Source organism: Triturus cristatus, chromosome 1_2, assembly GCF_964204655.1.
Source record: "Triturus cristatus chromosome 1_2, aTriCri1.1, whole genome shotgun sequence".
Taxonomy (NCBI): Eukaryota; Metazoa; Chordata; class Amphibia; order Caudata; family Salamandridae; genus Triturus; species Triturus cristatus.
Window position 1 is genome coordinate 719,052,582 of NC_140580.1, and position 20,975 is coordinate 719,073,556.

Sequence of the window (20,975 nt, forward strand, 5' to 3'; positions counted from 1 at the left end):
AAACCATGTAAGTTTATTAAAATGTGAATGCAAAAGATTTATATAAGTAAATGGGAATAGAGTAGAGATATGTGGTATACAGTGAAATCACTTAGTTTTGATGTTAATACTCTCCTTCTTTGACCTCTCTATTAGTTCGTATTTTGGCCTCTGTGTGGGGCTGAGGCTTGTTCATCATGTGACCATTTCACATGCACAGTTGTAACGACCCAGAGGCCGCGATGCATTGCCTTGAATGTCATCCAAAAGAAAATAGTAACATACCCTGAGAACCAGCATGATGTCCGAGAACGGAAAGGATTTTACATAAAATTGCATACATTATATTGATTAACTTGTGAATACGGGTGGGAAATAAAGCATGGGAAAGTAAATTAAGGGGAGGGAACATAGAACAATGAGTTTAAAGAAAAGTATTAAACTTAGCATGGTCTGATGATCATCGCCCCTTTCCTTGTCCAATCAGTCAGGAGTCTCGTAAATTCAAAACATTCAGGGGTGGTAGATGCCATTAGAAAGGTATAACAGAGGTAGTTTAGTTAGATTAGTTACCACAGAGAGACGGAGAATGCTGAGAGACCGAGATGCTGTCCGAAATTTAAGAAAATACTGAAGAAGATACAATTCCAGACTTAGAATTTTTGAGCCAATTATTTAGAAGAACATCGCGGAAGAATCGAGGAGGCACATAATAGAAGAAGATCTTGGAAGAATCGAGGAGGCACATAATAGAAGATCGCAAAAGAATTGAGGAGAAAGATAGTGTCAGAGAGGGGTGCGGCGCAGGAGTCGTATCTAGAAGAGGTTATCTATCCTGTCCTGAGCCTTTGTCACCTGATCTGTCCCAGGGGACCCTTTCCAATTCCTTGGCCAAGGGGTTGGTTTCCACACCATACTAGGTAAATATAATTCTGTGTAGTATGTCAATGTACTGCTCTCTCTTTTTCCTCCCTATTCAGGTTCTGTCATCGTAATAACTTTGCTTAACGATTATTCTGATTGAATTACTTTCTCTTCCTCTCCTTGTCGAAGACGGTGTTCTAACTGTATTTTGGTTCTTGGCTCACATGAATTTATTAGATAAACAATTTAAACTCGCCAGAGTCTGTGGTTCTCTAATAAAGGTTTATGATATGTACATTTTCATCTATTTAGTTAACTAAAAGGTCCACTGACTAGAGGAAAATACATTGGATCAAGAGGTTTGGTAAGATAATATTAGATAAAATTAATCTTACAGGTATTAGCACAATAAATTGACCCCAGCCTATTATGAAGGAGTGTGTGTTTAAGGGCCCAAGTGAGTACACTGTAAGAGAGTATCTGAGGTTGGTAACCTGTTGGATCAGAACCACCATGCCCAATCACTAGGGAAAAGTGAATGGTTAAAGGAAGTGTTACAGGACTGCATGATACACAGGAATAAAATATGCTTTATTCAGAGGCTATGGACTACAAAGGTATATTAAAGGACATATTGAAAATAACGTATCCTATTTAGCGGTACACACTGCCCCATCTGTATGTAAGCGCTTTAATAATTATTAGGATTACCCTCATAAATACCGTCCAGACAAGTTTGTATCCAAAAATATTGAGCAGAATAAAGTACTCGTGCGCTTAGACGAAAAACATTAAAGATGTGATATTTTTTCTGACCTGCCTCATACACAACCAAATATTGTAAGAGGCGTGCAATAACGATCTGCGCAAATGAATTCTAATCTTACTGGTGGAGGCGAAACATCGAGGGAGGAGTCATTTAGCTGCTGGTAAAACAGCGGTTCTACAGACATGTAAATCCACGCGCCGCGGACTGTGATCTATAGGTTCCCTTCCCATTGCATCAACCGCAGAAATCCAAGTAATCTCTATTAAGGAATAGATGCGTGGGGCAGGCGCTGACACCTGGCTGGTCACAGGCTTAAGCTAGCTCTAAGTGGGGCCACCAAATTCAAAAATTATCACACCACAGGCGAGACATTTTAACCTACAGAACCACCCACTTGGTTGGCAATCGATTCCGGAGCAGGCGATGATCACATCCGGTGTAGGTGGCGTTTTTTTTTTAACAATTGTAATGGGAGAATGAGTCGTACTGTTCTGGGCGGGTCGTTTCTTCTAACCAATCGCAGGATGTGAGGAGACAGCTAGCTACCAAGCTCCTCCCAGTGATTTCTTTTTAGCTACCCATCAGTTAAAACCTTCTCACTACGCCCACTTCTGTTCTGTCCTCACTTATTAGAGTTGAGAGGAGTCGAGAACAAACAAGAAGAGATGGGATTTTTTAGTATTCCCTGCCAGACAGGTCAAGGTAAGGCACCTTCTGTCCGTTTCTGGAGTTTTTTTGACTATGAATTGGCAGTTTGTTTATTGTGGTTTGTGTTTACATACGCTTACCAGAGCCCCAAATGATTCCTAAACGTGTTAGGATTCCAGTGGCATTTCATTGTGAGCTGCACTAGCCCTAATGTCTCTGTAATACTATACCTAACAGTCTGACCTCTTTTAATTTAATAACGCGGTCTAGAAGGGAGTTTGTAATGACTTAATCAACCCTTTGCATGGCAGGGCAGGTTAATCAAATTATTAGTGAGGGTTATCTGGATCAAAGGTCTCATGCGCAGCACCGATGAGTGCAGATGCTGAGTGCACCATACACGATCAATAGCTCAGATTGGACCAGACTTGGGAAAGACTTTACAATACCGACGCCAAACACATTGATAAACCAAAAATGTATTAATGCATACACTGTGCATTCATAGCTCAAGTGCAAACTTTGCTGCGCATTTTAATTGTTTCTGTGAATGTGTAACGTAAAATGCATGCTTTGATATGTATTCAAGGCTATGACTTATTTGTTGATGCAAAGCCAGGAATGTTTAAGACTATGTATGAGCTTATGTATGAGAATTAAAATACTCATTTATAAACATTGTCTTTTCAGCCAAGCAATGAAATATGAACATTAGAATCTGATCCGCGTTATTCTTCTTATGTCAAACGCCTCCATTTAATACCTCCATTTAATACCATTGATTATGTGTCACATCAAATGCATTTTTCGTAATTCATATGGGAAAGTATGCCTTGGGACAAGATTTGTTTCCAGGGATCCCATATGTTTGTCATCATGTTATGTTTTTATTACTGCTATGAAGCAGTCTCCCATGACTGTGAGCATTATGCAAACACAACAAATACACTGAATGTTCTGAGTTGAAAGTAATATTGCTCTGGAGTTAATGCTTTACTTAAAGTGAGAGGTAGCTTTCAATTTCAGCTATGTTAGTGTCTATGACTCCTCAGCGTCCATGTTAATCTGCCTATTTAGCACATTCAGACTGCTTTCTGAAATTGGGCTTTTTCTAGGTAATATCATGGAAATGAAAGGGAGACACCTGTAGCTGTTGGACTCCATCACCCAGAGGACTTTGACATTGGAGGGGCGGATGACAGTGTGCCTGCAGCGCACATGCAACCCCTGTCGTGTGGGTTGTGCCCAGCAGGTGCTGCCGGGGGAGAAGACCAGGCTGCAGCGTATCTTCGGGGGGGGGGTTACAAACCCCTAAAAAATGCATTCTGTAGTTAAAAGTTGGGTACAGGTGCTTTCAGTCGGGTATGGCGAGGTGCCAAGAGCAGGCCCTTTTGCACCCATCAGAGCTCGAAGGTGACCGGCTGGGCCATCCCTCTTTTGTTTTTTACAGCAGAACAATGGGTAAGCGCAATGCAGAAGGGACTGCTCAGAGAGGTGTTGAAAACATCACCAACAATGGCTTTTTAGCAACAGGTTGAGGTAATTTCAAAGGAAATAGAACTGCCAAAAAGCGTCTTTTTATCATCAGAACATGCCTGTCCCTTCTACACCCCAGCTCTTGTAACAAGGTCCAAAGTCATGGTTCTTCTGTTGACAAGAAAGGTTAAATTGTTAATCCCTACTCATTCTCTGGTTAGCTAACCAACTTCGTTGAGCTTCTTCGCTCTGTGAAGCCCGTACTAAAGCGAAAGAGAAAAAATATAAAATATGAGCGTATTCCGTCAGTGCAGCCTGTAGCCTCAAACTTTGAGACAAGTAATGTCTTTGTATGTAAAATATGTTGTTTTGGTGTAATGGTTTTAAAAAGACCGAACACCTGAATACATTTCTTCTTCTTCTATTTAGAGGCAGGTAATGTAATGAGCGGGAGCTCAGTTAACCAAACGAGGGTCAAGGGAGTCATTACAGTGAGACCTTCAGTGTGCAGCCCAGTACACAGTCTTGAAGCATTTCACAGAAAACAATTGCCTGGAACGTCCTTGAACTTGCCACCCGTGGCTCGTTTGTCTGTGATAGCGCTTGCCACTGTCCCTCATCTAAAAATGGATTTTGAGGAAACCACGGCACAGCTAAAAGATAGTTACTCAGTGGTTATCTGACAATTCAAGCTTTAGCCTTAGGAATTCTGATATTCTGATGGTGTGTAGGGCACCACAGATTGGGCCCTTGGCTAAATCGTTTGAAGGGGACTGTGGAAATTTTAGATTCCCATTCTTAGCAGGAGCAATCTTGAATGATACCTGCGTATCGTTTAGGCTGCCAAGGGTGCTACCGTTGGCATTTTTATTTATTTTTTACAGACATCTAAGCACAGACAAGACGATCAAAGCCTGCAGCCACCCACCTGCGGGAACCCTGTTATCGAGGTTATTACTTTTCACAGGTTTATAGAAAAATGATGTCAGCTCCATGTCCCACAGAAAATGGGGCTGCTGGGGGATTTCAGGGCCGGGGGGTGATTCAAAAACAGATCAAGTTCCACTAGTTAAATTCACAGCATAACAGTCATGTAAAGGAACGCACCAAATTCCTGCCAAAGCTTCAAAAAGTTTCTTTAATTTTCTTGGTAGATTGACTGTAATTATTTTCTTGGGTTGGTAGCACCTTAATCAGGTTACGTACGTTCAAACATTCAGTAGCAAATTAACTAGCCATGATTCCAATGGCCATAATCGAAGTCCAGTACCCTTCGATTCCCGCAAGCGTTCTCTGGCGATTCGGTCCGCGTGTTCCTACACGTCTTTTGAAGATTTGACAGAAATTTGGCGTGTTCCTTTGGATTGACTCATACTCAGTTGTATTGGTGCCCTGAAGAAGCCATTGTGTTTTGGCGAAACGCATTGGCTGAGTTTGTATATTTGAAGGATTATGAATTTAGAAGAGAAGAAGAAAAAAAAGATGAATAAAGATTTATCTGGTTCAAAATGAAACATTAAGGACTGAAATTTCTGGAATGCATCCTTTGTACTTTGTTCTAAAGATTGCCTCTAATTTTTCTATAATTGTTTATAATTTATGGCCATGTGGCAGCTGGTCATTTGAGGTGGGCAATATAGCTAGCTTATGTCTCTTTATGTGACCATATTGGGTGGTTAGTAATTTATACCTAGCTGCCGCTTTTTGTTGCCACTTTTTGTTTCCACTTTTCATAGGTTCGCTGTACTCTAAGATCTCTTTTGTTAATGACTGTCATGGCGAGCTAAATAGATGCTCCCACTTTCCCCCCACCATCGCCTTGTGAGACAAAAAAGCGAGGAATAGCAAAAGATGCTATTTATCCTACGCTCTCGACTATTAGAACCGCCAGTGAAAATGTTGCAGACTTATTGTTGAAATTTAGCAATAACTGGCTCGAATGTACTTGCAAGTTTGATAATATTTTAATGCAGGAACCATGGGCAACTACTTACTGTTATTGTGAATATGTGTGTTCTACTGAGCCCACAAACCTGTCACCATCCGGCAAGGTAAAACCCAGCCTGATTTGTTGGTTTAGGACTACCCTTCCATGTTCATAAACCTGCTAACTGCTGCCTCATCCAAGCGTTCCTTCTTAAATGGCCTAGTAGCTTTAATGTGGTAGTGATATATTTTTTTAAATGCTTAGTTAATGGGCAAATATAATGTAAACTTTCGCAGTCTGTTTTTTTTTGTTGAAAAGTTAAATTAATTGTCATATCCTGGTAAGGGTTATTACCTATTTGTGGGCGGTGATTTTAATACTAGGTTGGGAAGCAGGTTATTTTACCTAAATGGCAATCCTTTTGCATATACAGACACAAACATTGATGTGATACGTGTTCAGGAGCCTCCGGGCGGTATGCTGTGTATTCAACTACTGGAACATGATCTGTTTTTGAATCCCCCCCCAGCCCTGAGCCCTGAAATCCCCCAGCAGCCCACTTTTGTGGGACATGGAGCTAACTCAGTTATAGATAGCATCTTTCTTGCAAAAGCTTTACCAGTTGGATGCATTCCCAAGCATTTATAGTGATCACAATTTGCTTACTATTATGATTATTCCTGAAGGCAAACCATATGGTTATTGTGGAACAGATAAAATTACTCTATGACTTACAGGTAATTATTATTACCCCCTCCTCTGTCTTTCTTGTCCCAGTATACTTACAAAATGAGTATGTACCCAATCACCAACACCAGCCCACAGGAAAATGTAAGAAAGAGAAACATTTCCAAAATATATCATGACAACAGTATGTGATATTTTAATTCAAGGCCTCATTGGACTATTACATGTGAACCAAAATCTTAAGTAAAATTTCCATCCACCTGAAGTTGTAATAGGGCATGAAGATGTGCCGAGATGCCAAGGTAGCAGGATTACAAATGTGTTTTTAGGAAGCGCTCTTAAAAGCCACTCAAGAGTTAGACACTCCTCTAGTGGTTCGACTCTGATAACTGGCCAAAGATTAAGCTGCACCTTATTAGTGAAAATAAATTAAGAAACTGAGAACATTAAATCAAAGCTCCCAGTAACCCAGTCAATGTACAGAATAAATAGCTACTGAAAAGAACACTGTAGGAGACAAATATTTAAGTCTGAGCACTCTAGAGGCTCAAAAGAACTCCCACTCAACTCCTCAGGCACTTTGGGGATCTCAGGTGGCAAAACCTGGGAAATACCTTTGACGAAGAACTAAGAGGTATTCCCCAAGTACTTATCCCCCAGCACTCGTTTTTCCATTGGTGCTATGATTTGGATTCAAACCCAGGTACTCGGGTTCCAAAGTTGGCAGCTTAACCACTAGACCAGATTTCCTACGTACATTTTAGGTCTGGCTTGACTTAGCATCTTTCAGCCGCACGACCTGTATTATTTTTTATATAAACATCTTTTTAACTGATTCTCAATTTACATTTATCAAAGATGCAAGATAGTACTTTAACGTTGCTCATTATACAGTACCCCAACAAACATTGTATGTGTCTTAATGCCATATGAATGCAATACGCAGCAGTCAAACATTTCAGCATAAGCAATACAACATGAAGATGATAATCACAACTCCTAAGAAAAGCATAAATAGATCAGGGGACTGCGCATTATTTTAGTGGTCATCAATTTGATGTCAGAGATATGAGGGGGAGATAAGATCCCCCGTCGGAGCTAGGGCCTGTTGAGAACAAAGGCATGGATTTGAGATTTAAGTAAAGCATGCCCTGTAGGATTTCCTCAGGATGCTCCCTGTGGCGGCAGGAGGAGCCTGGATGCCACTCGGGGTTACATGTGGCCCATGTGGTTGGGGTGGAGAGCAATCTCTCCTTCCCCAGTCTCGGTGGGGGTCAAAGCCAGTGTAGTTCGCTTCACTTTAAGGTCACACGGGCCATTCTGTCTGTCAGTGCATCCCAGAAGGTCTCCACACCCTGGCAGGACCACACCATGTCCAACATCTAGTTCAGCTCCCAGTAGTACTTCAAGACATTGGCCCTATTGTTTATGGGGTTAGGTATGCCCAGTATAAGAAGTACAATTGATAGAGCCGGACCCTGGTACCCCTGGATATCTGTTTTGGATAACCGAATTCCCTTTCTCATTTCTTGTCAAACATCTATGCCCATGTCCTCCGACCACCTAGTCCTCAGTTTGGAAAGGCCATTGTCTAGTTCATCATGTAATGCACTATAGTATAGAGTGATAGTCTTGCGTCTGTTAAAACTTGCTAATAGTGTAGTCAGCGTTTGGTTGTGAATTAGTTCTGTTGACACAGTTGGGCTCCATTGCCTATGCAACTCACTAACTATGTTTTCATTTGAAAGAAAGAGTCCTGCGTGGGCATTATATAGATCCCCGTGCTGCATTACCTGTTGTTTCCAATTTACAGAAAGTGGGATATGTGTTAGCACCCTTCAGCTCTTGGCCTGCTATTTCCACCTCTGTTCAGCCGTTGCTTAGAGACATTGTCAATCACATCTTAGATCAGACTAGTCACCGGGATCTCCAACCTTTTCTGTAGTAGAGCTACTTCTGATCAGTGTAAATCCTTGTGGGCTACTGAATGCCAAGCAATTTGCACATTGATACCAGACACTCCCACACCCATCTTCATTGACTTCATTCATTTAAGCTTAATTTCCATAGAGCCAGATACTATGGTTTGAACAAAATACTTTGGCTAACAACACTATGGCACAGCTTCCATGTGTGTCAGTGATCGTGGCATTTAGGGATGTATGAACATTTGTGCGTGTGAATGGGATATGTTTGTATGGGTGACTGGCAGCCTGTCTCTTATGTACTTGCCGCACAGGACATACCTTTCGCCATATGTGGCACCGTTACATGTATAACACAAACATACAATCAATTTTTTGAAATGGGAGAAATTTAAAGTGCAGAAAAATGTTTTGCGAATATGTTCATATTGCGGAACATTTTTCTGCACTTTAAATTTCTCTCATTTATAAATATGGCACAGTGTCTACTGGCCTATAGGAGCAAGAGGCCTGCTGTTTGTAAATGTGACACTTTGAAATAGGCAAAAATAAAAATGAGGAGTTAATTTAATCATTCAGGTAACTCTTCATTACAATTTTCTCCCTTTTAAAAGCATTCAGAAAAACCATATTTTTTCACTGTTCCAATATTGCGCTGACAAGGACTTTTATTTAAGAGTTAAACACCTCAGTGCTTCAGCTGTTAACCTATGTGCCAAATCTCCAGCCTGGCTCATAAATCTGACTGAGACCTGCTCATTATCATGCCCAGCTATCTGCAACCCACTAGTAGTCAGGTAAAATAAGCACAGCCTTCCCTTAACTTTAAAAGGAAAATATGACCTTGTGCTTATTTAAAAATGAAATGAAGGCTGTGAGCTATTCTGAAAGTGTCTGGGAACTACTGGAAGCTCGTGATCGACTGGTTGGAGACACTTATACATCTATTACCGCATGCTGTTGACTGTTTGGTGTTTTATTCGGGTTCCTAGTGAGTGATACTATTACAGTGCCTGAGGGAATTAAAATACAATAGTCTCACGTTTTGTCGCATTCAAACGTTTATCTCATATTTGCATTCTAAACAGAAAGCACTTTCTTGACTGTAGCTTGCATATTTAAATGAATTTATCAAGACTCTAGTGCAAGCCTGAACCCTTATTCCTACCCAGTATGAAAGATGAAACCCACCCATTATAGCCAACTCCTATAACATGATCGCCCACCTACTGCACATTCCTGTTCTAGAGCAAAGAAAACCTCAAGTAAGTGTTTTATTTCTAATGACATCCAAAAACCTCTAACAGTTTCTAAATGTCAAGAAACAAACTAGTTACTGTTAGCATCAGAGAAACTGATGATGATCTTCTGCTTAAGAGTAATTGGGTAATTAATCTAGCAAAAATTTTGCTTGTGCGGAAAGGATTCCGGTTATGCAAATGTCCAGTTCAGGCCCAGTTCACATCTCTCATTTTTTAGGTTGAGCCTAACGCAGCGCGCAAGCGCTGCTTAGGAGATGACCTCTTGGAATCACTCAGGACTTTTTGGGAAACTCGTGCATGTACTGCACTGTTTCCAATGAGCACTCGTGCATGTATGGCGTTTACCTTGCGCCATCTGTTTCCAATTATCTTGCCCGTGCTTGTTTACATTTGCCTATCTCGCGGTCGTGTTAATTGGAAACAGATGGCGGTCACGTTCACTTTTGCGGCTGCTTGTTCTAATTCGCTTTAACTTTCATGCTTGTGCTTTTTAAACAGCAGGGTTTCAAGTGTAGTTGGAAGAGCAGGGTTCTTGTCGTAAAAGCCACGGGGTTCCTTACGGCTGTCAGCCGTTCCTTTCTGGGACGGGGGATGTCAGTTTTCTCTTTCTAGTTGCGGAAAGAGGTGCTTAAAAGCGGGATCTGAGGCCGTTCACTTCATGTTTTAGACTAACAAGGGCAGGGATTTGTGGTGTGTTTAAATCTATCATGTATTTTCCGCCCTCACCACACAGACACATTGTGTTATGAGTTTCAGAGAGGATCAGGGCTACATCACTTGTACACTGTGTTATATTTGTAGTATTTCCAGTATGAAGATACTTCGTATTTACATAAACCATATCTAAGCGCTTATTTGCGCATGGCGCACTTTTCTGCTGCATGGTGAAGTATGAGTCCAGTATGGATGAATGGTTTATTAAAGTGTATTAAAGTGTAGCGCATCTCTGGACTCTTTGAGCGTTCATCTTTTATGAGTCAAACAGGATAAAGGTATGTGCTCAGGGTCACACACGTTGGTTCAGTGGGTAAGCTGGCGTTGAAATTAAGAGTGAGGTCTGTTTTCTTGGACATCTCTCTGTGTGGACTGCAAGGGTGTGTGTCGTGAACAATCCAGAAATGTGCAGCATTTTTTGTGCAGTGCTGGCTGCTGGGATAGTCCACTTCTAAGCACTCTATTCATTGTTGGCCCGGGCTGGTTCTCATTTGGAAAACTCGCTTTGCAGTTGACAATAAGAGCCAGTTCCTCCATTGGTAGATTTGCATTTCCTAAAAATAGAAATGTCGGGTTTCGATTGTGCAGACATCGGTTTTATTCGTAGGAGGCGCTGGGGGAGGGAATACACATTCTGAAAGAAACAGTAATGCGTCTCTTGGGACGCTGCTGTACAACATAGCTTAAACATATTGGCAAAACACTTATAAGGTCCCAAAGGCAAGACCTATTGGTTTTGCCAATGCTTGTCTTACCTTTCCACATCTTTTCTTCCTGTCTGACGTCCGTGAGATCCATCAGGGCAAATAATACTGCATATAATTATGTAGGCTCCTCCTATCCTGTTTTTAAACAATGTAAAAGATATATATTTTAAAATGTTTTTAAAGACCTTTATCTCCATCGGGCACCTAATAATAGCCTGTAATACTGCTACTTGTACTGCTTCTAATAGTAAATGTTTAGTAGAAAAACAACACAAAACTGCTATTTGTAGCTGGTAATCTGGATGTGCACTTCTGTCAAAGAGTATTAGGATTATTGTGTTAATAAATAGTTTCATCCAGAAAAGATTTTCCGGCATACGTCTGTTTTGCTGTGGAACAATTGTTGCCTCCACAATTCTGCTTGTGTCAAAAAGATAACAGATTGAGGGTGTGAACACACTCCCTGCTCTTGCATCTTCACTCGTTTGTTGACCTGTCTGCAGCTTCTTTTCTCCCTGTCTGATGCCATATATGGCCCCATGACAAATAAATCGTGTCACAAAATATTAGTTTACAGATAATTCTCTTGCATAACCGGTTTTAAATAAAGCAACACGTTTGTTTATCTTAGCATGTTTAGCTACAGAACCACTTTACCCTTGGGACAACTGTTACTGCAGGCTTGGAAAAATTATCAAGGTACAAATGGTAACCGCACGGTGTACTGCAGGATTGTACTGCTCTCTCTCCAGATACCTAGCACTGCCACAACCAGTTGGCCTGACTTTAATGTGTAAATGCATTGAAATAGCTATAGTAAATGGCATTAATTTCTTGTATGATCACATTAAGACCAGACCTGCTGGCTTTGCCAGTGCCTGGTATTTATGTTCAACCCTTTGCTATCAATGATCCCTAGTTAAATGTAATGAAATATTGAATAATTACCTATGCTGAGAAGGGTTCAACCAATGCTACCTTTTTAAAGCAGAGTCTGACAAAATCATGTGAAAAAGTAGTTGTGTTGCTTATTTTGTTCCCTTTAACACACACAGTGCTGACTTTGCACCTGCTTCATGAGTGTTTAGGACATACCAATGTTTTATGAAATCTCACCTTTTCCCAGTAAGCCAGCAAGCTTACATTTGAGCAAAGCTTTCTACAGGAATGAGGTTTGCAACTGTTTCTTCCGATGAAATGGGGCAGCTGGTTTCTTAGTGCTGTGATGCTGGGCCCCTCTATTTCCTGCATCGTAAACATACTGATTTTCTAAATGCTATTATTAATATTTTATTAGTAATTTGAAAATTAGTAAAGCTTTGCTGGCTATCACGTTCTTGCCCTCGCTTTAGCGAGCGACAGGCAGCCAGGCTCTTTTTCCCTGGCACATGCATACTGCGCATGTGCCCTCAGTTGAAACTTTATTGGTTAATTCATGGCTTACCATGATCCAGCCCTGGCCTGCCATTGTTCAGGGACTCCTTGCACCGGCCCTAGATGACGCAAAGCAAGTGTTATTTTTTAGGTCTCGCCTAGGCCGATATGGGCCCGTCCATGTTTTCAATTGGCTCTTGTGACTGTCCTTTCTAAATTCTTCATTGTGTTTGGTTACTTTGCTCACTTCTCCCTCCTTTTCTACTCTTGTAACCTCCCATAAGGACTGCCCCTATTACATGTGTTGTACTCAGTATGTTTCATTTACAGTTTGTGAGCACTCTTTTGTCAATGACTTCTTCAGCGTAGCTGCAGTTGCAGGCACAACAGCTATGCACTGCCTTAATCACACTTCCTACAACATGTTGTTCTTGTAATTTTAGGTGTGTTTATCCAAGGCTTCTGTTGCATTAGCGTGCAGGGTTTTATTTTTATTAATATTTGTTTTCCAGCGCGGCATCCCGCGCTTCATCTTTACCAATGGCAGCCAGCGAGGGTCCCGGGCAGGGTGCACATGCCAGCAAAGTAAAAGCATTAACACAAGAGCCAAACTCCTACTAAAGAAGCCCGTGGGCAGTAATTACGCGTGCGCATTTTCAATAAGCATTTATTGAACACTCGTCATTCTAGTGTAAAATAGGTGTGCTGAAACAACCACTAGACAGAAACAGATATAAATGATTAAAAGCACTAAAAGGTAAAAGGATGGTAGATTTCTACCATCTTGCTATGACCATGAATACAGGCAAGAATATAAAATACAAAATAATAAAATGCGTACTTATACAATGCTACCTTAACTAGATGTACCTAGAATATGTGTAGGTGTTAAGCCAAAAATCCCTCTAGGATAAAGTCAACCCCATTACCTCAAGTGAGAGACTGTCGGACCCCATCTTGGTCTCGAGCTGGACACTCCGTAAGGGATGTTGGACCACTGCGAGCTGGAGTATCTGCATGTAGGAACCACAGCGTCTCGCGTCGGTGTATTGGCATGGAAGTTGTGATCTCCTCCGACTATCTCAGTAAGATGTGATGTTTATATACCCAAAGGTATCCCCAGGGGTTTGATGTTGCTGTGCCATTGTCGGACTTAGGATGACGTCGGGAATGAACCGTGTACATAGTTATTATGCAGGAGATGGTAGTCTGCTGAGTTTCCAACAATCCAAGGATCCTCATGCATAATGTATGAGGCTATTGTTCAGGGAAAACCCCACGTTCTGTAAGCAGTACTGTAACTAGGTAAAGGGTCAGTCCTAGCAGCCTGTTATGTATGTAATGTAGGGACGAATATAGGTGAAAGGTTGTGATGTTACCCAGGCCTATACTGGGGTACCTATATGGAATATAACAGTGATGTTACCCAGGCCTATATTGGGGTACTTATATGGAATATAACAGTCTTGCCCGACAGGAAGCAGGGCCAGTGCAGTAAAGGGAGGCCAAATCAACTCTTATTTTAGCTGACCGTGCACAGGCAACGCTTCTAAAAGTATATTGTCTATTTCTTAAGTAGCTTAACAACACCAATGGTCTCTTCTGAAGAAGGTGAATTTGATAGTTTCTGTTATGTATCCAGGGTGCGTGTCGTTTCGCTGTAATTTTTACTTTGTTTGAATCTTATTATTGAATGTGTGAGTGGGTTCTAATGCAATCAGGCCATCGGCAATGGCCTTTGTTCCAAATACCAACAGGACATTATCAGTGTCCCCACATGCATTCAATATGCATTTAGCTCTGACAATATTTGATCATACTATTGACTAACACTGGCGATGATGTCTAGCGCCTTATTCTTTAAAGAGTCTGCATTTTCTCTATTTCTCTGATTTAACTTCTCCACGTTGATCATAAACTCCTTATATTCTCTTCTTCATGGGCACCTCTTAGGATAGCCTATTGGCAGTTGTATTAGGTATGCATTTCTACTGCCAGGGTCCATTTGGCATCTTGTAGAATCCTATCCTTCTATTCCTTAGTTCTGATTCTTACCTTTGTCAGGTATTGGGTGTTGATTAAGAATCAGTTAGACTCTCTAGCTCCATGAATATCGAGGACCCTCGCCACTATCTGCCCTCACATTGGCAAATGGTCTTCAATCAAGCCTACCCCCATGTTCCTTGTAATCATATTCATCCCTTTATTTGCTTTTAGTTTGTCTAAATTCTGTGCTTTACTGAAGGTGCCTACTGGATTTACTGATATTCTACTAGGTAGAGAAAGTAAGTGAGATCCCTGGTCAAATATTTTTATAACTTGGTCTCTTCCCTCACTTGTATTGTTGGCCTTACAAGGATCTCCCTCATGCTTTTTCCCTGGATTGCTGGTTTGGGTCCCCAATTTCACTATTAATTTCTTTAGCTCCTCAACCTCCATGGAAAAGGCGTCAAGTCTTGAATAAAGCCCAGCCTATTGTCTATTTCTTAAGTAGATTAACAACACCAATTGCTCTAACTTTCAACAATGCGAGACCTATTGCATTGCAAATGCTTGTTTTTATTGTAGCTCGGGCGGTTTGGCTTTCAGCCTGATACTGCCTGGGGCTAGCAATCATGTAGTGCTCCTCACTGCCGCCTATGTAGGGGGCCTGCTAGTAAGCTTGTGGCCAGGCATCATCAGAGTCATCCGCTCTAATGAATTTGTGTGGTAGAGTCACATGTAGTAAACGGACACACTGCATATGCAATAGCTATGCATGCACTGTGTGTCTGTTTAACTCAGCACCCACTTTCACTTTTCCTTGCTGTCGGTACTGCTGCTGTGTCTCTCTGACGGTCGGTCCAGCAGACAAGACACAACCAGGAAATCGGCGATGGTCCTGCAAAAGAAGACTGCCTGTGCCTCGTACACCCAGCACCCATCAAACGGAAATCTGGCTTCGAGTGCCCTCCATCAACCTCTTCAGTCAGTCCGGCTCAGATAGGTTGGCTTCCTGCAACTAAAGTTGAGAATGAGTACTTGTTATTACTTTACATTTTTTGTTTGCACAATCTACCACTGTGGCTATGGGACCTTTATTTCCCTGCAGTCCGTTTAAACACGTATCCAAAGTAATGGTGTAACCAACGAAGTTGTCCTTTGCAAAGAGAAAGAGTGGGCGTTTTCTTGCTGTCTTGAAAACATTGAATGTATGGAAGCGATGCCTTGCTGTTATTGGACCATTTGCTAGACACTGCCTGATTGCCCTATAGGCCAGTACGAAGCATGCATGTGCTTGTCTGCTTGTTTGTTTTTCTGGCAGCATATTACTCTCTTCTCCACTTCCTTCTAAACTATTTCCCATTTTCTGGTTCTCCAGTGCCACATGGTCATACTAATATCAATAGTGTTATACAAATATAATCACTCCACTGTAAATAAAAAAAACATTCTCAATTTCAACACCAAAAACTCTTAACTTTCACTAATGCGAGACCTAGTGCATTGCAAATGCTTGTTTACAATTGGCATGGAATTCTGAAGCAGTGACACATATTCCAATACATTTTGGTCAACTCAAATATTTCCTTTGAAGCCCTTGTGCCCGTAAGCCCTTGGCCATGTATTTCATCTTACTGGTGTTTACCTCAAAGCCCTTTAACCTGCAGTAATTGCTGACATTGACTAGAACCCTTTGCAGCCCACTCGGTGTCTGTGACAGACGAATAGTATCTTTAGCAAACATTAGTGCAGATATAGGGACCACACCTAGGTTCAGTGAGTCATGGTTGCATTTCTGTAGGTGTTGGACAATATCATTAACATATCGTGAGAATAGGGTAGGCACCAATACGCATCACTGTCTCCCACCCCTATTAATAGTGATAGCTTCAGTGAGTTTGCTGCCAGGGCCCCAACAAACTTTGGCATGATTATATTGGTGGAGCCTAATTATCTGGGTCAACATTTCATCAGATGCTCCTTGTTGTCTCAGTGTTTCTCATAATGTTCCCCTTGGCACCAAATTAAAAGCAGCTTTTAAATTAATAAAAGTTGCATACAAATGCCCCATCTGCAGTTTAACATATTTCCTTACAATACACAGGAGCTTGAACACCTGATTGACCGTGTTCACTCTTGTTCTAAACCCCGCCTGACATGCAGAAAGGATATTGTTCTTCTCAATCCAGGAGCTGAGCTTACTTAAGATCTTCTTTGCGTAAACTTTTTGCAAGGTATCTATTAGGCTTATGGACCTATAATTGAACGGATCTTGCTTGTTACCCTTTTTATATATAGGCACAATGTCAGCCTTCTTCCATGTGTTTGGTATAGGTGCTCCTGAAGTCACTGCATTATGTAGCAGATTTACATATGGTGCCCAGACCGCTACCTCGTGCTTCAGAAGATCCCCAGGTATTTTGTCCGGGCCCAGTGCCTTCCCTATTTTAATTGCGGCATTAGCTTTAATGGTTTCACTAATGCTAAAATGTGAAGTGAGTGTTATATCTTTACTTGATGAGGCCTGTGGAAGCCCGAGAAACTCTTGCCAAGTCTCTGGAGCTTCAGAATATAAATTGGTGAAGTGCCTTCTCCAAGTACCGGGATCCAAATAATGATCAATATTAGTACAGCCATCTTTACTGCCATGTGCTATTATTCTCCGAAACAAGGTGTGATCTTTGTTTCTAGATGCAATAATAAGGTCATCCCAGTTTGCATCATTCCAGCTCTTTTTCGCTATGGCTAGTATTTTCTTGTATTCAGCCCTAGAGTGCCTTATCAGCTCTATGTTTTGGCTTTGAGTACTGCTGTTAATTTTCTCTTGGTTACCATGCAATCTTTATTATACCAAGGGCTGTTAGAGGATACTATTTGTACACCTATTTTCGGAAATGTTGTGTGGGGCTTAGTTAAGAAACAGTTCATGTTTTCAACTAAGGATTGGTGGATTTGTACAATTGGTATATCAGATTGACACCTATCAACAAAAGGGAGGAGCGCATCTGAAAAGGGGTTGTAGATGTCACCTAAGGAATCCAGTTTTATTAGCAATGTGAGGCCATCTGATGTTCTTCGGTTGCTGCCAAGTGCTAGTTGAACAGACTTTTGTTTTTATTTTAACGGCCCATGCCTCAAATAGGGGATCACTTTCCTCCCTATTATCCACTTTGAAATCAATTAAATTACCTCAGTGTATGACTTTCCAGGATATAATTGATGTTTGACTTGGTGGAACCCCTTTTAAAAGTATGGACAGGGTAGCAATCAGAGAAGAGCCTACCATTGCAGGCTCTCAACCCATGTTTAGCAAAGTGGACCAGTTGCATAGCGGCTACCGTGCAAGGTACGGAAATATCTGTATCCAAGATTGCAATGTCTCTATCTAGATCTTCATCCTTTGAATACTTCTTCCACGCCCACTACAGGCTCAAATTTACAGTTAAAATCTCCACCAATGAAAACAGGCTCTGGGCTTAAGGAATCAAGGACACCATCTAACAAAGTTATCGTTGGTGACTCCTCAGTGGACACAGTCTTGGTCTAATGTAAGCTTTAAACCAGTATATATCCACTTAGTTACTTATTGTTATCTTTTATCCTAAGACATCTAGTGATCAGATATTCATACCCTCCACAGTTATATTTTGGGTTATTTTGGTCCAAATGACCAATCCCCCAGAGTGCCTCCCTCTTTCGGAGGGAACTACACCGACCTTAAACATCCTGTACCCCATCTTATGTGGCAACTCGATCATCCAAGTTACTTGCTTCATGCAGAAGTCAAATTGCCCCATATATTCCTGCCAATCTGGGTCATGCAATTTAAATTTTAATTCTGCGATATTCCAAGTAATTATTGAGCTATCCACTTTTTGTTTCCCGAGATGTGCATCTGGGGCAGCTCAACTTATGTATTTACTTTGCTAGTTAGATCAATGTAAGCTGTGTCTCCCTCATGCGGTACCTAGCTCTCTAACTTATTGTGATCAGTTTTATGAGGGTTCCACGTCCAAAGTACATTTGGAACTGTCTAATTACGACTTTTAGCCTCAATCAACAGATTCCAAGTTGTCAATGGTCTCTTCTGAGGAAGGTGAATTTGATAGTTTCTGCTTTGTATCCAGGGTGCGTGTCGTTTCGCTGTAGTTTTTACTTTGTTTGAATCTTATTATTGAATGTGTGAGTGGGTTCTAATGCAATCAGGCCATCGGCAATGGCCTTTGTTCCAAATACCAACAGGACATTATCAGTGTCCCCACATGCATTCAATATGCATTTAGCTCTGACAATATTTGATCATACTATTGACTAACACTGGCGATGATGTCTAGCGCCTTATTCTTTAAAGAGTCTGCATTTTCTCTATTTCTCTGATTTAACTTCTCCACGTTGATCATAAACTCCTTATATTCTCTTCTTCATGGGCACCTCTTAGGATAGCCTATTGGCAGTTGTATTAGGTATGCATTTCTACTGCCAGGGTCCATTTGGCATCTTGTAGAATCCTATCCTTCTATTCCTTAGTTCTGATTCTTACCTTTGTCAGGTATTGGGTGTTGATTAAGAATCAGTTAGACTCTCTAGCTCCATGAATATCGAGGACCCTCGCCACTATCTGCCCTCACATTGGCAAATGGTCTTCAATCAAGCCTACCCCCATGTTCCTTGTAATCATATTCATCCCTTTATTTGCTTTTAGTTTGTCTAAATTCTGTGCTTTACTGAAGGTGCCTACTGGATTTACTGATATTCTACTAGGTAGAGAAAGTAAGTGAGATCCCTGGTCAAATATTTTTATAACTTGGTCTCTTCCCTCACTTGTATTGTTGGCCTTACAAGGATCTCCCTCATGCTTTTTCCCTGGATTGCTGGTTTGGGTCCCCAATTTCACTATTAATTTCTTTAGCTCCTCAACCTCCATGGAAAAGGCGTCAAGTCTTGAATAAAGCCCAGCCTATTGTCTATTTCTTAAGTAGATTAACAACACCAATTGCTCTAACTTTCAACAATGCGAGACCTATTGCATTGCAAATGCTTGTTTTTATTGTAGCTCGGGCGGTTTGGCTTTCAGCCTGATACTGCCTGGGGCTAGCAATCATGTAGTGCTCCTCACTGCCGCCTATGTAGGGGGCCTGCTAGTAAGCTTGTGGCCAGGCATCATCAGAGTCATCCGCTCTAATGAATTTGTGTGGTAGAGTCACATGTAGTAAACGGACACACTGCATATGCAATAGCTATGCATGCACTGTGTGTCTGTTTAACTCAGCACCCACTTTCACTTTTCCTTGCTGTCGGTACTGCTGCTGTGTCTCTCTGACGGTCGGTCCAGCAGACAAGACACAACCAGGAAATCGGCGATGGTCCTGCAAAAGAAGACTGCCTGTGCCTCGTACACCCAGCACCCATCAAACGGAAATCTGGCTTCGAGTGCCCTCCATCAACCTCTTCAGTCAGTCCGGCTCAGATAGGTTGGCTTCCTGCAACTAAAGTTGAGAATGAGTACTTGTTATTACTTTACATTTTTTGTTTGCACAATCTACCACTGTGGCTATGGGACCTTTATTTCCCTGCAGTCCGTTTAAACACGTATCCAAAGTAATGGTGTAACCAACGAAGTTGTCCTTTGCAAAGAGAAAGAGTGGGCGTTTTCTTGCTGTCTTGAAAACATTGAATGTATGGAAGCGATGCCTTGCTGTTATTGGACCATTTGCTAGACACTGCCTGATTGCCCTATAGGCCAGTACGAAGCATGCATGTGCTTGTCTGCTTGTTTGTTTTTCTGGCAGCATATTACTCTCTTCTCCACTTCCTTCTAAACTATTTCCCATTTTCTGGTTCTCCAGTGCCACATGGTCATACTAATATCAATAGTGTTATACAAATATAATCACTCCACTGTAAATAAAAAAAACATTCTCAATTTCAACACCAAAAACTCTTAACTTTCACTAATGCGAGACCTAGTGCATTGCAAATGCTTGTTTACAATTGGCATGGAATTCTGAAGCAGTGACACATATTCCAATACATTTTGGTCAACTCAAATATTTCCTTTGAAGCCCTTGTGCCCGTAAGCCCTTGGCCATGTATTTCATCTTACTGGTGTTTACCTCAAAGCCCTTTAACCTGCAGTAATTGCTGACATTGACTAGAACCCTTTGCAGCCCACTCGGTGTCTGTGACAGACGAATAGTATCTTTAGCAAACATTAGTGCAGATATAGGGACCACACCTAGGTTCAGTGAGTCATGGTTGCATTTCTGTAGGTGTTGGACAATATCATTAACATATCGTGAGAATAGGGTAGGCACCAATACGCATCACTGTCTCCCACCCCTATTAATAGTGATAGCTTCAGTGAGTTTGCTGCCAGGGCCCCAACAAACTTTGGCATGATTATATTGGTGGAGCCTAATTATCTGGGTCAACATTTCATCAGATGCTCCTTGTTGTCTCAGTGTTTCTCATAATGTTCCCCTTGGCACCAAATTAAAAGCAGCTTTTAAATTAATAAAAGTTGCATACAAATGCCCCATCTGCAGTTTAACATATTTCCTTACAATACACAGGAGCTTGAACACCTGATTGACCGTGTTCACTCTTGTTCTAAACCCCGCCTGACATGCAGAAAGGATATTGTTCTTCTCAATCCAGGAG

The 20,975-nt window shown here is 41.4% G+C and overlaps 1 protein-coding gene across 1 annotated transcript in view; it reads left to right on the plus strand.

Annotated features, from left to right (window-relative positions):
- The first annotated feature begins 2,162 nt into the window (after positions 1-2,162).
- Positions 2,163-20,975, plus strand: part of LOC146867899 (reticulocalbin-2-like) — a 192,411-nt gene continuing 173,598 nt past the window's right edge. Inside the window, exon 1 of the mRNA XM_085608611.1 lies at positions 2,163-2,314. Within this exon, the coding sequence (XP_085464737.1) occupies positions 2,278-2,314 (37 nt within the window). The 5' untranslated portion in view covers positions 2,163-2,277. The remainder of the gene's footprint in view (positions 2,315-20,975) is intronic.